The 13,717-nt window shown below is 42.4% G+C and overlaps 2 protein-coding genes across 9 annotated transcripts; both read right to left on the bottom strand.

The window, feature by feature from the left end:
- Nucleotides 1–15: 15 nt before the first annotated feature.
- On the bottom strand, nt 16–4,934 carry pcmtd2a (protein-L-isoaspartate (D-aspartate) O-methyltransferase domain containing 2a). Of its 8 annotated transcripts, XM_067239260.1 has the most exons (7): nt 4,451–4,934; nt 3,672–3,759; nt 2,892–3,205; nt 2,697–2,799; nt 2,234–2,405; nt 1,994–2,117; nt 16–1,803 (listed from the first exon to the last, which is right to left on the bottom strand). In XM_067239260.1, the coding sequence occupies exons 3-7, from the start codon at nt 3,196–3,198 to the stop codon at nt 1,349–1,351; spliced, it is 1,161 nt and encodes a 386-aa protein (XP_067095361.1). In that variant the 5' UTR covers nt 3,199–3,205; nt 3,672–3,759; nt 4,451–4,934; the 3' UTR covers nt 16–1,348. The 8 variants fall into 8 exon arrangements, with proteins under 8 accessions (XP_067095361.1, XP_067095366.1, XP_067095365.1 ...); XM_067239265.1 differs by lacking the exon at nt 3,672–3,759 and having other exon boundaries at nt 4,627–4,934; XM_067239264.1 differs by lacking the exon at nt 3,672–3,759 and having other exon boundaries at nt 2,892–3,210; nt 4,627–4,934.
- A 1,228-nt stretch (nt 4,935–6,162) lies between these two features.
- On the bottom strand, nt 6,163–13,367 carry myt1a (myelin transcription factor 1a). Its single transcript, XM_067239510.1, has 21 exons — nt 13,313–13,367; nt 13,169–13,199; nt 12,975–13,037; nt 12,580–12,809; nt 11,391–12,425; nt 11,067–11,186; nt 10,830–10,920; nt 10,567–10,686; nt 10,130–10,344; nt 9,750–9,964; nt 9,329–9,550; nt 9,077–9,231; nt 8,897–8,959; nt 8,490–8,558; nt 7,940–8,002; nt 7,679–7,762; nt 7,341–7,562; nt 6,957–7,048; nt 6,666–6,769; nt 6,393–6,536; nt 6,163–6,306 (listed from the first exon to the last, which is right to left on the bottom strand). Exons 1-21 carry the CDS (start codon nt 13,365–13,367, stop codon nt 6,163–6,165), a joined length of 3,537 nt encoding a protein of 1,178 aa, XP_067095611.1.
- Nucleotides 13,368–13,717: the final 350 nt, after the last annotated feature.

Below are 13,717 nucleotides of genomic sequence, written 5' to 3' on the forward strand. Positions count from 1 at the left end.
GTATTTGATATCAACAGCAATCAAGGCATTTTTATTTTTTCCCCCAAAGTAAAGTCTTGTAACACAATACTGATCGTCATACATTTGCAGGACTAATCAACAACTTAACACCAAGTGAAGAAAGATTTGAACACATCCAGTGCTAGAGATTTTTGGCACTGATGAATCAGACATTAGAAAATACAACATCAATAGGACAATAACAAGTCCCTCACATAGACATTTACACTTGCAAAAAAACACAAGTTCATCAGCACAACTACTTTTGCTGGAGGAGGAAGCAATTCCCACAAGACAGCATGATATATGCATAATAAAAGAGTGCACATTAGCACATCTAATGCCCATCCCCAGACTTTTGAGAGTTGGAAAAGTTGAATTTTGTTGTTCCCTTAAGCTCTCAAAAACTGATATCACTTACAAACTGACAAGCTCACATTTGCAACATGGTCAAATAATTCTGTCCTGCATTAGATAAACTACAAGCACTTGGGTACAGGGTGTTGGGGGTGTAATGGTGGCAGTTTCAAAAGGGATACAAGTTTGACAAAAGTGCAGGGCATTGATCTATGTATTGATCAAATATTCACATACAGTAAACCTATGGAGTGCAAGAAAGTACTAAATAATACAATCTTGAACTTTTTAGCATTCAAGAGAAAAATACTTTTTTTTTTGTCGCCAACCTCGTTTTCATGAATAGCACGACTACAGTCTATGGGTCAAGGCAATGCAAAAAATAATGATACTCAGGCAATGCCAAAATTGTTTTACTGCAACCTTGTGTTTAAGGTTATTTGGTAGCGTGCTTTTTGTATAGAATTGGCCCCTTCAGCAAAATAGCTTTGATAAGCATTTAGGACAGACAGAAGGAAAAAGACATTATAAACATGAAGACAATATACACACTTTCCAGGATTCAAACAGGTCAAATTCAACCATATTCATACTATGTCCATTTTAACGTGAAATGGTATCACAATCGAACATTTAGGAGAAATTCAAATTCTCTAAACACAAAAAGAAATAGGAACTAGATGAGACCAGTTTCTCTTGTGTCAGACGACAAGGGGAATGGAAAGCGTACGTGGCTGGTGCCGTGACATGAGGACTCCAGTGTTCAGGGGGAAGGAAGGGGTGTCGGGCTGGGGATAGTTCAAGGTGCTCTCCAATTTTCTAACCCACTTTTTTCATCTTCCAAATTGAAAGAGAACTGTCTCTGGTAAATGGTTTACACTCATAGCCACTCAGTAGTACTAGTCTATTTGATCTGCATTTCCCACAACAAATCCAGACGGGGCACGGGAACGAGTAAGGGAACAGCAATGCATAGCCTTCGAGCCCTGCATTACTTTTCTCTGTAGTGCAACAGATACATCTTTAGCGGCTCAGGGAGAGGCAGGCCCAAGATCCTCTCTCTCAGCTGGTTAACTGGAGCTTCAATCAAGAGAGCCCCATCCTCCCTTCTCTCTTCCTCTTCTTCGTCTTGATCAAGCTCCTCCTCTTCCTTGGGCTCTGCTATGGCCCTGCAGTCCTCTCCCTCCTCTTCCTCTTCGCTGTCAGAGAAGTTGTTGTTGTCATCCATGGGCTCAGGGATCAGGCGGCTCATGAAGACATAGCGGTTGGAGAGTAAGGTGGAACCACGCTGTTGAGCCCGCCTCCTTCTGAGCCTCTCCCCACCACCACGTGTTAACCTTCTCCTGGGCAGAGGCCCTGCCCCTACACCCACCACTGTCTGCTTCAGGTTATGACGGATGGAGATACGAGCCAAGTCCTGCAGATTCCTCACCTCAAACATGGCGGCTGAAGAAGTAAGAAGAAATTTTGATCAATTATCAATGTACTTATTAAAGTTGTCAATCCTAACGTAGCATTTGCATTCAAAGGGAGGTACTTTACAGACCTGAAAATCATGGTTTGAAGCTGACATCCAAAATACAAAAATCTTCACCTTTCACTATCATAGCCCTAATCATTACAGTAGAGTACTTACGTAAAGGCACTGCTCTTGGTTTACTGTTGTCTCTATGTTTGGGCAGCACCAGCGGGGCAAAAGACACTGCTATGATCTTCTTGGTCTCCCAGCTATTGTAGCTTGTCCGTGTGATCTTGGTCAACTAAAAGGGAAGCAAGGCAAATGTGTAGTTCAAATGTACGACAAACTGAAGATGTTTTCTGTCCTAAAATGGTATGTGTAAAATGAAAGTGTTGGTGTAGAGTTTTGCAAACTGACCTTCTCCTCAAGGGGTAGGACAAGGATTCCACCTATTTTCAAAAGATTTTTCATGTAGTCCTCATGTTCCTTCTGGACACCGGCTCCACAGTACACCCTGTCATACTGGCGGCTCTCAGGGGCAATCTCCAAACAATTCCCTGCCACAAAGCATGGCTCGCAGAACTCAAACCTTCAAACACACACATACAAATAATGGATAAATACTAAACAATAAGGTTGATAGATCAAAACTGTATGAATTTACTAAGGAACAGTGTAATAGCATTTGTATAATATTTATGTGCCCTATTTTCTTTGCTCTCTTTATTTAGTTACTTATTAGTTTCCTTGCGCAAACAGCAAGCGATGTTACAACAAGGTATACACTGACGTGAACTGCAACAGACAGTCAAATATGTACATAGTGTACTACAGAAAACAGTATGTGTCTCTGTGTTTGAGTCATGTGTGTTTAAAATACCTGTCAAAGCTGTCACTTGTCTTAATGAAGAACTCCAGTTTCTGATATGCATACTCAATGACATCTGTATGCAGCTCAACCCCATGGTTTACTCCAAATGGACCTGCAGATGGCGTGAGAAACCAGAAGAGAGACTCACCCATATATCAACACTTAGTACTGACAACACTTGCTTTAGAGTTGTGGTGAACTCACCCAGTATAAGGCCCACCATTGTGCTGAGATAGCCTGTGCCACTGCCCAGATTAAGGAAGGACAATCCAGGCTGTAAATCTAAGGCCTCCATCACCTCAGAGTAGATACATGGGGCGGATAGGTGAATGTTGCCATGTCGCCAGGCTAGGTCTTTATAGGCGCTGTCCCTGAACTCCTCTAGGTAGTAGTCAGCTCGATCAATGGCCCTGAATGCACTCTCTACCAACTCTGAACGGATGTACTGAGCCTCCTTCAGGTTGTCAATCAACTCATCATTGTCTTCCCCCGCACTCACTGCCCCTCCCATCTTTGCACTGCACTAGCACAGAGAGAAAGACAAACACAATTGACATAATAAACCAGTATTTTCAGACAATTACATTTTCAAACAATTACAATTACATTAGATGAGACACAGTCTCATCTCTATGTTCATTTTGATACCCAGATAACCATAAATTCTGTGCAGGTTTTGAAACGATTTCTCTGTAGATATATCTGAGTAAAATACCCCTTGTTCTCTCATACACAGAAAAATAAAAGAAAATCTTACTATAACTTTAACTTGTCTTTCAGCTTTACTGGAAATAATGCCCTCAGTTTAGATGGGAAGTGGACATCCAGAATTCTGTCTTAGAGGGATAAAACCAGCACCTCCTAGTTTACGCTGCTCACTCACTAGAGCGAAACCAAAAACCCTAACCGTCACTTCTCTGGGAATCCATCTTATGTGATGACAACCATACTGCCCGACAGAGGGTTTCTGGTACAGTAGCTTACCTCTACAGGCTGTCACATCAGAATGGAGAAAGTGCAAAGTCTCCGTGGGTTCTCAAAATGTGTGTATTCATAAGCCCGGACACACACCCTAAGATGGAGTAATGGGGGTGGAAGTTTGCTGATGAGTTACACACAGCTTCTGCTTGTAGTAGGGTGCAAGACATCAGACACACCTTGTATAAAGGTTTTCTTAGACAAAGATTGCCTAGTAAATTACTGGCTAATTTAACCACGCGAGGCCATATTGAATTTGACAAGCACATACCAGTAGGCCTACCTATGAAGAGCAAGTAAATAGAGCCAGTTGATAGAGGAAGACCCACTTTGAATGTATTGGCCAATATTCAGGGAGTTAATATGTAATGGTGTTTTCATGGCTAAAGCAATTCTGACCAAATGAAACATTTATCGGTGACAGTAGACTCTCGTCTTTTATGCAGCGTTCTAATAATGCATGAGTAACCGAGCGGGGGCACTGCAGCTGCTTATAAGTTCCCCCAATGACAATTCCTTGGTAACTGCAGAGGCATATTCCCACCAATCAACGCACACATAAAATACAGCTGCGCCACTGAGTTACAAAGCGTTTTGTGTGGTAAAGGCCAAAAATGTCCAGTGTTTACAAAACTGCCGCTGCTTTATGCAGTATATTGCACTGCCAAACTAGCTTTAGCAAGCGTTCTTTGTAACAATGAAGACAATAGTTTCCTATTCTTGCTAACGTGACAAAATTACAATCCGCCATAGCAATATGAGACGAGCAAATAGGCTACGATCACCTTTGTCTTTGATGATTTGTCGAGTGCAAAGAACGCAGTGCACAACGAGGAAGGGCAAATGTGGTCAAGCCGCACCAGACAAAGAAATCACAATGTTGCTTGTAGGCCTACCGTACACGGAGTGTTTTATCGACGTTTCTCCAAATGTCTAGTTCGTAAAAAGATGTTAAAAGTACCAGTCGTGCGAAGTATTGCCCCAGAAGCACTCAATACATGTCACCTAAATTCTGGATGTAAACATTGACCAGCTGACAGTTTGACGTCATGCACACAAACACAGCAAAATGTGCGCTGAGGTGGAGTTGCACCGCCGCTCAACGCATAACTCTCATCGGATTGTTCCGATGTTCACAGCGGTAATCGGTCAAAAACAGAATACATTCATTCTAATGATACTAGACGAAACTGAAAGTTCAACTTTTAAGCTGTTATTACAACTGTTTTGAACTAAACACTGAAATACAGAACCCGCAACGCAAAGCCACACGAGCTCAGATTGGCAACACTGTTTTTCTTTTCCAACATTACATAAAATGACCGACAGGTGTCATCTACTAACATAATGCACATATGCTTTAGTAACTGAGGCCAGTACAGGCTACTCATAATACTACAATACATAAAACATAATACAGTGTTTAAACTGCTGCAAGGGTATCCTTTATTTCATCAGCAACATGTGGGTAAAGACTAATCCATACACGGCCATCATTAACACATAGACAATACAAAATAAATATACACCCATCTCCATTCACTTTGTTCTTCATCACCAAATAAATATTAAATACGTACATCACATTATTTTCAGTTCAAGTGTCTCAAAATACTTTTATGGAAATAAAAAGAAATAATATTAACAAAAGCATAATCTTTTAAAAAATTATCAAAACTCGTCGGTTACAAAATATTTGCACTTAAAAAGATCCCAGTATTTCAAATAAATAATAAGATATATAAAAAGAATTTATAGTTGATATTTTAAAATATTTCCTCTTTTTCAACAATGCTGAGGAAAAATCCCTCCTCTCAGTCGTTTAAAAACGTCTTCAGTAGCATTTTGTTTAGTAAAAAAAAATCAATAAATAGATGCAGAATAAATAAGCAAAACTAATACAACAGCATTAATAAATAATATATTAAACAGTCATTTCAGAGACTCAAATAGTTACACAACATGAAACTACAAACTAGTCCTGGAAGTGCAACAACTATGGTCATAAATACTATCAACATTACTCAATGGGATCGGGATACATACTCTACCTAAGAGAATCTGGTATGGTGTGGTTTATGGGCAATATACTGCATTCTACATCTGTTCTGTACCATTATAGTAGGTGGATGGTTAGGCCTATTTGAAATATATACTGTACCCATCAATATTTCCTTCACACCGACACAGTTTTACTCCAGTTCAATCTCAGACACTTAAATATTCAATGGACACATCCATATTGATCCATAAACAAGTCTGTCCTTTGATCCTCATAAACCAACATGCAAAAAGAGGGGGGGGGGGGGGACTTAAGACAGACAACATATTTGCACCAAAGCAACAAAAAAAAGATAATTATCAAACATATACTCCAAAAGCGCTTTAAAATAGGGATGAATATAGGTGGGATTGGTGTCCATATGGCACCCTGTCTTCTCATTCTCTGCTTTCAATGCTCTCTCATTTTCACATTCTTTTTTACTCTCTACTTAGATTAAACCTCGATGCCTTTCACAGCCTGGTTGATGGACTCCAAAAGAGCCCTGTTCTCTGGGTTTTGGTAGCAATCTTTGTTGGAGAACATATGAGTCAGGGTGTCCACATAGGTATCAAAGTTCTGCTCTGTGATTGGTTCCTGCTGTAATTAACACAAGAGAAAATTAGATAATGATGCACATTGAAAAACATGTGTGTGTCTGATTTCCATTCATGTGTGTAACTCACCATGTGTGGCAGGCGAATGTTAGATAGGCTGCGGATAAGAGCCTGGCTCAGGCCAGAAAGTTCCACAAACAAGGCTTCATTTCTCTCCTCAATCTGCTTGTTTTCCTCCTCCATACTCTTCAGGTTCTTCTCCATTGATGAAATCTAGAGCATAGCAACAGAAGACATTCAGCATTTTCTCAGGACCTACCTATGTGGCCTGACTGTAAAACAGCTTTATTGGTATTTAAAGATAACCTAAAGTGTAAGTTATTTCTGACGTGCCATACTGACCTGGGTGTGTAGGTTCATCATGTCTGCCTCCATCTCTGTGTTGGACTCACTCAGCTCACTAATCTCCTGGTTGAGCTGTTTGATATCTTCATCATTGTCCAGAACTGACAGGAAAAGCAATACAATTGTTTTGCAAATTGGCTGACCACAGAGAGGCTCCATTTTATAAACAGAGTTGTTATGGATAACAAACTTCTTTCAAAACTTTTACAATAACTTGGAATTTAAGCTTAAGCGCTTGTGTCTAATATAACACATCTGTGAGGCGGAATGTGTTTTGCCCAAACTTACCATCACTGGCCCTGAATTTAGCTGTGATGTACTCGTCTCCCGGGAAACGGGTTCTTTTCTTATTAGCTGACGCTCTGGGACAACCTGAGAGACTGAGGTAGAAGAAGGAGAAAGGGAGGTCAGGCTAGTGCTGTACAATCTAAATAGATTGTTTCAAAACTTGATGACGTATCACCATAATTGTTGTAATACCAGCTCAATGCAATCATTTTAAAATGAAACTTTATAGACTAAAGTTGAAAAATATGGTGTGTAAAGAAAATAGTCTCGTATTATTTTGTTATAGAGAACTACACCCCCAGAATCAACAAACAGTGAAATGACTCTATAAATTGTACTGCTATTTCTTAGATTTGCAATTAAAAGAGATAGTGGGTGCCCAACCTGCGGTGTGTGAGGAAGCTTCCGTTGGCATGACCTGAGCCATCACACCCAGGAGTAGGGCAGGTGGGACCCTCTGTCTTAAAGGCCTTCCAGGAGAATGGCGAGCCATTCAGAAGCCCCTCCTTCTGGCGACGTGCTGCCAGGGGGCACCCATAGGCACTGCGGTGGGTGGCATACTTTCCACTGATATGGCCCAGGCTGTCACAGCCGGGCACTGGGCATCTACTGAAGACGGTTATATGCATTAGTGACATGTCCTATCTGTTGTCAGGCCAATAGTACAAAAGACCAACAGTGTAAAGGGTGTTTTGAGCTAATGTTATCTCATTGATACCAACCTCAGTAGCTCAGAGTCCTCCTTGTCATCTTTGGTGGGTGTTAATTTCACCCCTCCCTTCTTGGCACGAGGGCATCCAGACAGACTGTCAGAGAGAAAGAAACTGAATATTACTGCTAGCTTAGCAACATAAATAGACAGATGACAGCAAAGAAATAGACCCAGACCCAGAATACATCTCATGAGCATGAAGCTGCAACATGGGAACATGTTTCAAATGGAATCTTGAACATAAAACAAACAAACAAAAAATCTTATCTACCTTCTATGGGAGGCATAATTCCCTGTTATGTGTCCTGATCCATCACAGCCTGGGGTGGGACATCTGAAGGACAGCAAAGACAGAGATTAGACTATTACATGACAGCATAGTTTTGCATGAGACTGCAGTCTGCCACTGCAAATCATAGCACAAGGCAGCACAGCTGAAATGACTGAACAACAGTATTCTGCTCTTAACCCCATTTCTCAACTCGACTTACTTTATATCCCTTATATGTAAATTGAAGATCTCTTAAGTGCCACTCTTTTGTTCTAAAAATAATTGACTTGTCTGAAAGCAAATCCTTTGCCCATCACATGAAAGATGGGTTTACAAAGAGATGTTTCGTCAATCTTTTCCATTCAGAACTGCAAGGGTCAAGAGTGTCAAGTTGGGGTTGTTTTTGGCCAGAATGAACAGAGCAGTATGTTGCCAGTAAATATGGTACCAGATCCATGAAATAAATTCAGAGACAGACAACATACAAAGTGGGTAAATAAGTTCAGTAAGTTTAGTTTAGAAGGAAAAAAGAACCTAAGCGCAGACATACTTTAGTTCAGCAGTGTGGGCAGCCATGAGGGTCCGAAGAGATTTATCAGCAAGAGGACAGCCTGACAGACTGGAGGATATGAAAACCAGAGACACATTTGGAGAGACAGAGAGAAAGAGACAGACAGGGAGGAAGGTTAAGATAAGATAGAGGAGAGCAAAGACAAAGAGGGAGAGGGATGTGTTGAGATCTTAGTTAAAGCAGAATAAAGGAAGGACTAAATTAGTACCCACCCCATAATAAGTATTGTTTCCAGGATTTATTTTAGTGTAGCGTTAGAGTGAACAGAAGTTAGTGACAATTATGTCGGCATTGAATCGTGTAATCCAGATTTGGTGATTAGTTTCCACGTGCATCACCAAAAACAAAAAGGTAGCAGGTCTAAAAGATTTGGTTTTCTGACTCACCTTCTGTGTGACGCATAGTTTCCAGTTATATGCCCACTGCCGTCACAACCTGGGGTAGGACAACTAGTGGAGGGAATGACATGCTGGATGAGAACTATAAATGTGTCTGTGCTCATGGACTGTTCTTGTTTTCTAGCTGTGGAATATGTTGGCACTGCGAGAATCTATGAGCAGACTTACAGTAGAACTTCTTTTTTGCAGTCCTTGGGCTGGAATTTGACCTTGAAGCTGGAAGTGGTGACTTCCCCTGGGTACTTCCTGTCTTCCATACCCTCTTGATTGAGTTCATCATCCTCAACGTCAGATGAGGTGTAAGAATGAGCCACGTATTCCGTCTAGAGATGAGTTAGTTATGCAGTTTAGTACAGATCACAGCTCAAACTTGACTTGACATTTTTCCAGTGTTTTCTGTTACAACTGACAAATGGTTACCTCATCTTGCTCCTCCTCCTTCTGGCCACTTGGCTTGGTAAAGTCCAGAGGTCCCTCCCACTCTGCCTGTGTGTGGCTCTGAGTGGAGGTCCTTCCTCCCAGATTCTGAGAGGAAGAGGAGGAGGAAGAAGACGGGTCTGGTGATTGCATCCCTTCCCTCTTGATAGGCTTCTTCATACTCAGGTCCAGTGTGCCGTTCTCATCCACTTCAATATCTGGATCCTGAGGAGCCATGAGAGACATGTTCTATTGTTTGTAATAGTACTATTTACATCAGGCTGTAAAACCTGTTTATACCAGCAGGATTGATCCAGTTCTAATATTTTCTAAAGGTGGCTTGAAATTCTGGTCCAGCACTAAATAACTATTAAGTAAAGATCAGTTCATTTGGAGCTTTGCCGGCCATAGTGATGGTTTGAACCTTTTCCGTGCTGTCTGGGTCTCCCTGCTTGGTGCTGAGGTTCTCCGGTCTCTCCCAGCAGCGTGTGGACAAGTTCAGAATGGCCGTGGCCGCCATGTGAGCTGCCTCAGCATCGTGGGTGTAATCGTACCCGCTGGAGGAAGAGGAGGAGCTGCTTTTGGCATACCCTCCGGACAGGCTGTGGCTCGGGGATGAAGCCTTGGGGAATGGTTTGGCTGTCGGAACGTGGCCCAGATTAATTTTCACTTTGATAATATCACAAGCATAGCCACATTATTCATGTCTGGAGATATTTTCACGGATTGCCTTATTTCTGTAATCACTGCTTACACAATAATTCTAAATCTTTAAACCATTCAAAACTTTTATAATGTTCTTACATTTGAAGGCTTTGGGTGAAGTATCGCTGGTGGGCATCTTTGGAACAAGCATAGGCTTGCCAAACACCTGGACGTCAAAGCTTGCATAGTCGAAGGACACCTTGGAGTACTTCTCCAGCTCTTTGGCCAGGTTGGCACGAGGTGTGGCGGGAACCATGTTGGGTCTGTAGCTGCCGTACTGAGGGATCTCCAGCTGCTTGACAAAACACATGGGCCTAGAGACAAACAAAGAAAAACGTTGAGTAAATACTTGTTGTACAGAAAATTCTAAAACGATTCATTCTCAAGTAAAAAAGAAGCCAGAAAGGGGTAGATTGTATGATAAGAGGAAAGAAGGAAAAGAGGACAGAGGAGAAAGGGGGGAGAGGAGAACTAAGGATAGAAATGTAATAGATTAAAGGGTGAGGTTTAAAAGAGAAGAACAGGAGAGTGCTCACCTGAGCACTCTGTCTGAGTGGGGGCTTCCAGCAGGCTCACTGACTGAGGACTGAGGGTAAACTGGTTTTTCATGGCTCTTGGAGAGCTTCTCTGCTGCTGCAATGGGACAGCCCGACAAACTGGCAAGGAAAAGGTAGGAGGTATTGAAAAAAAGGGAACCCGCAACATTTATGAACACAAAACAAAGGAATACATTTTACAAATAGCTTGTGTTGCACCGCTTACTAGAAGTGTAGAGTTTTACTTTTTGGGCAGTGTGTACCTGCGATGTGTGTTGCGATTGCTGTTGACATGACCCTGGCCTGTGCACCCAGGAGTTGGACACTTCAGCACGTTCTCATGCATGGCCAGGACTGGACAGAAAGAGAGAGTGAGAGAGGGAGGGAGGGAGAGAGACTTCTCTACATATTCTCTACATATTACATTTTGATCAAAATGGGAGGTGTGTGGCTCTTTTTGCCTTTTGTCAGTCCTACATATGTTTTTATAAAGTACTCACTCTCAGGCGGGATCCTGTCTTTGTGAGGGCACCCAGAGAGACTGCGATGGTGAGGATACAGCCCAGTCACGTGGCCTGTCCCATCACACCCAGGGGTAGGGCATTTAACCTCCTTCTTATCTGTAAGAGTAAGGGGGGGTTCAGCTTATGAAGTTTGTTTTAGCTGGAACTCACATGATTAATGGCTTTGAAAAATACACAACAACAGTGAACAAACCACAGGTATTAAGGCTGATATTTACAAGGGTAGGTACGTAGAAGGAATACTATCACCATTGTTTTGTATACTTGTATTTAAAAAGGCAATTTAGTTTCCGGTCATACCTTTGCTATAGTGTCCTCCCCTGCGCACAGCTGAAGAAGCATCCAGACTGTGGACTGAAGCCCTGTCGCTTGGACTGTGGTAATGTTGGTACTCGGGGGACTCGTCCTCTTCATGAGGACCCCTGACCTGCTCTGCCTTCAGGGCGATAGCTTGCTCCAGAAGCCCTAGGTTCCCCCGCGTCATATCCCAGTTCTCAGAATCATCTGTCACTTCTGAGCCCTCTGAGAGACGGTCCTCTTCCTCCTCTTCTTCTTCCCCTTCGTCTGCCTCCTCCTCTTCCTCCTCGTACTCTTCCTCTGACTGGACCTCGATCACCAGTACAGTGGGGGAGGCTTTGTGAGAATCCTCTTCCCTCACTTCGCCTGCCTCCCTGTCCTCCCCCTCCTCTTCTAGCTCGTCCTCCTCTTCCTCATCTGTCAAGGAGGAAATCTTAACCTCGTCGTGTGTCTCCTCTACTTCTGGTTCTTTAGCAAGAGGGCTTGACATTGGATGCACATCGGGCTCCACATGGTCCTCTGTCACCTGCTCATCGCTCCCTTCCTCCTCTTCCTCCTCCTCTTCTTCCTCTTCTGTTTCCCCTTTGTGCTCTTTGGCCAAATGTGTGTTGTAGTCCCCACTGGAGTATGGGTGATCAGAGTTCTCCTGGGTCACACACTGACTATCCTCTGCTTCCTCTCCCTCCTCTTCCTCCTCTACCCCTACCTCCTCAACTCCCTCCTTCTCCTCCTCAACCACCACCCTCTCTGATTCAGTGTTTACTTTCGACTGCTCTGTTGTCTTCTCCTCTTCTGCTGTCTTCTCCTTTTCTTTCACTACCTCTTCCTTCTCTACAATATCTTCTATCTCTGCTACAACCTTTACCCCTTCTTTGCGTTTGTCTACCTCTGTTTCAGTCTCTGTTTCTATATGAATCTGCTGCGGGGTTGTGGTGGCTTTTTCAGTGTCATCCTCTGGACTCAGGACTTCAGGTGTGGCAGCGGTGTTGGAAGCATTGTCTATGATGTCTGGTACCTCAGGTTCCACTGATGAGCAATCTGCTGAACAAAAGATTTCTACATTTAGACTCACTATGTACATTCAACTAGATTGTAAGGGACACTATACAGTATGATCTAATCATCAGAGCATATTATTTCCTGTTTCCAGTCAAGTCTACAGCATTCTTTCAGCTATCTGTTATTTCCTTACCTTTTGTGGAATCTTGACGAGTTTTTTTGTTCTTGTCTTTTTCTTTGACCTCTTCAGACTCTGACTCCTCCCCTTCCTTTTGCTCGGCCTCACTGCTAGCATCACTGTCTGCATTGAAGCCTTCATCCATGGCCATTTTTAAAGGCTGGGCCCTCTTCTTGGGGGAAGGCTGATTCTCCTCTGCTTCTGCTTCCAATTTTCTCTTCTTAATAATTGGACATCCCAATACACTGTATGGGCAAGGGAAGGTGATACTTCAATAGTCAATTGAGTATCTTTTGTCAATGACAGCACAGACTAAAAAGTACAGTTCACAAAACACTGTCCATTACATGATTTAAAACATAAAAAACAACATTGTAGAGAACCTTGTATTACTATTTATTATTACACACCTTCTGTGTCGAGAGTATCTTCCACTGACATGGCCTGAGCCATCACAACCAGGAGTGGGGCAACTGCTTGAGGATACAAACATTAAGGAAACGTAAGTTCATTTGCTTTCCGTTAGATCTCTTTCTTCTTTTTTTTAATCTGAATACATGAAATACGTTACTGCAAATATAACTGCAACATACAGTCCTCTCACCTCAAATCTTGTCCTACAACTTCCAAGGGAACTGAGCATAGAAATAAAGGTGAGAATGAGGTTCATTAGCCACATCCATAACATAATTCTTACTGTCACTGTGTGTGTGTGTGTGTATGTGTGTGCGCGCGTGCATGTACTTACCTCGGATCCCTTTTGAGCGGGTCCGTGTACGTGTTTCTGCTATGTCCTGACTCATCTGAAACCCAGAGTGAGGAGTTACAGTTCATCCATCCCTTTCATTTACTAAATTCTGAAACTGCTACTATATATAACAAAAGTGAGACCTTGCCAAGAACCACCAATACAAAATCATACATGTTATCATCTTATATTGGATGAGACAGGGGATAATATGGAGAGGCGTTTATAACACAGGCACACATGCACACTTCTCACTTTGATTCGAAGGCTCCTCTTGGTCTCCCAGCTGCTGATTCTGTCTCCTCTTGTCCACCTCTGATTCAGCAGCTGCCCTCTGAACTCATTTTCTATTGGGCAAGACATACACAAAAGCGTTAAAGTAATGTTTTACACTTTTTTTTTACA

The sequence above is a fragment of the Osmerus mordax genome, chromosome 7 (genome assembly GCF_038355195.1).
Source record: "Osmerus mordax isolate fOsmMor3 chromosome 7, fOsmMor3.pri, whole genome shotgun sequence".
In the NCBI taxonomy this organism is placed as follows: Eukaryota; Metazoa; Chordata; class Actinopteri; order Osmeriformes; family Osmeridae; genus Osmerus; species Osmerus mordax.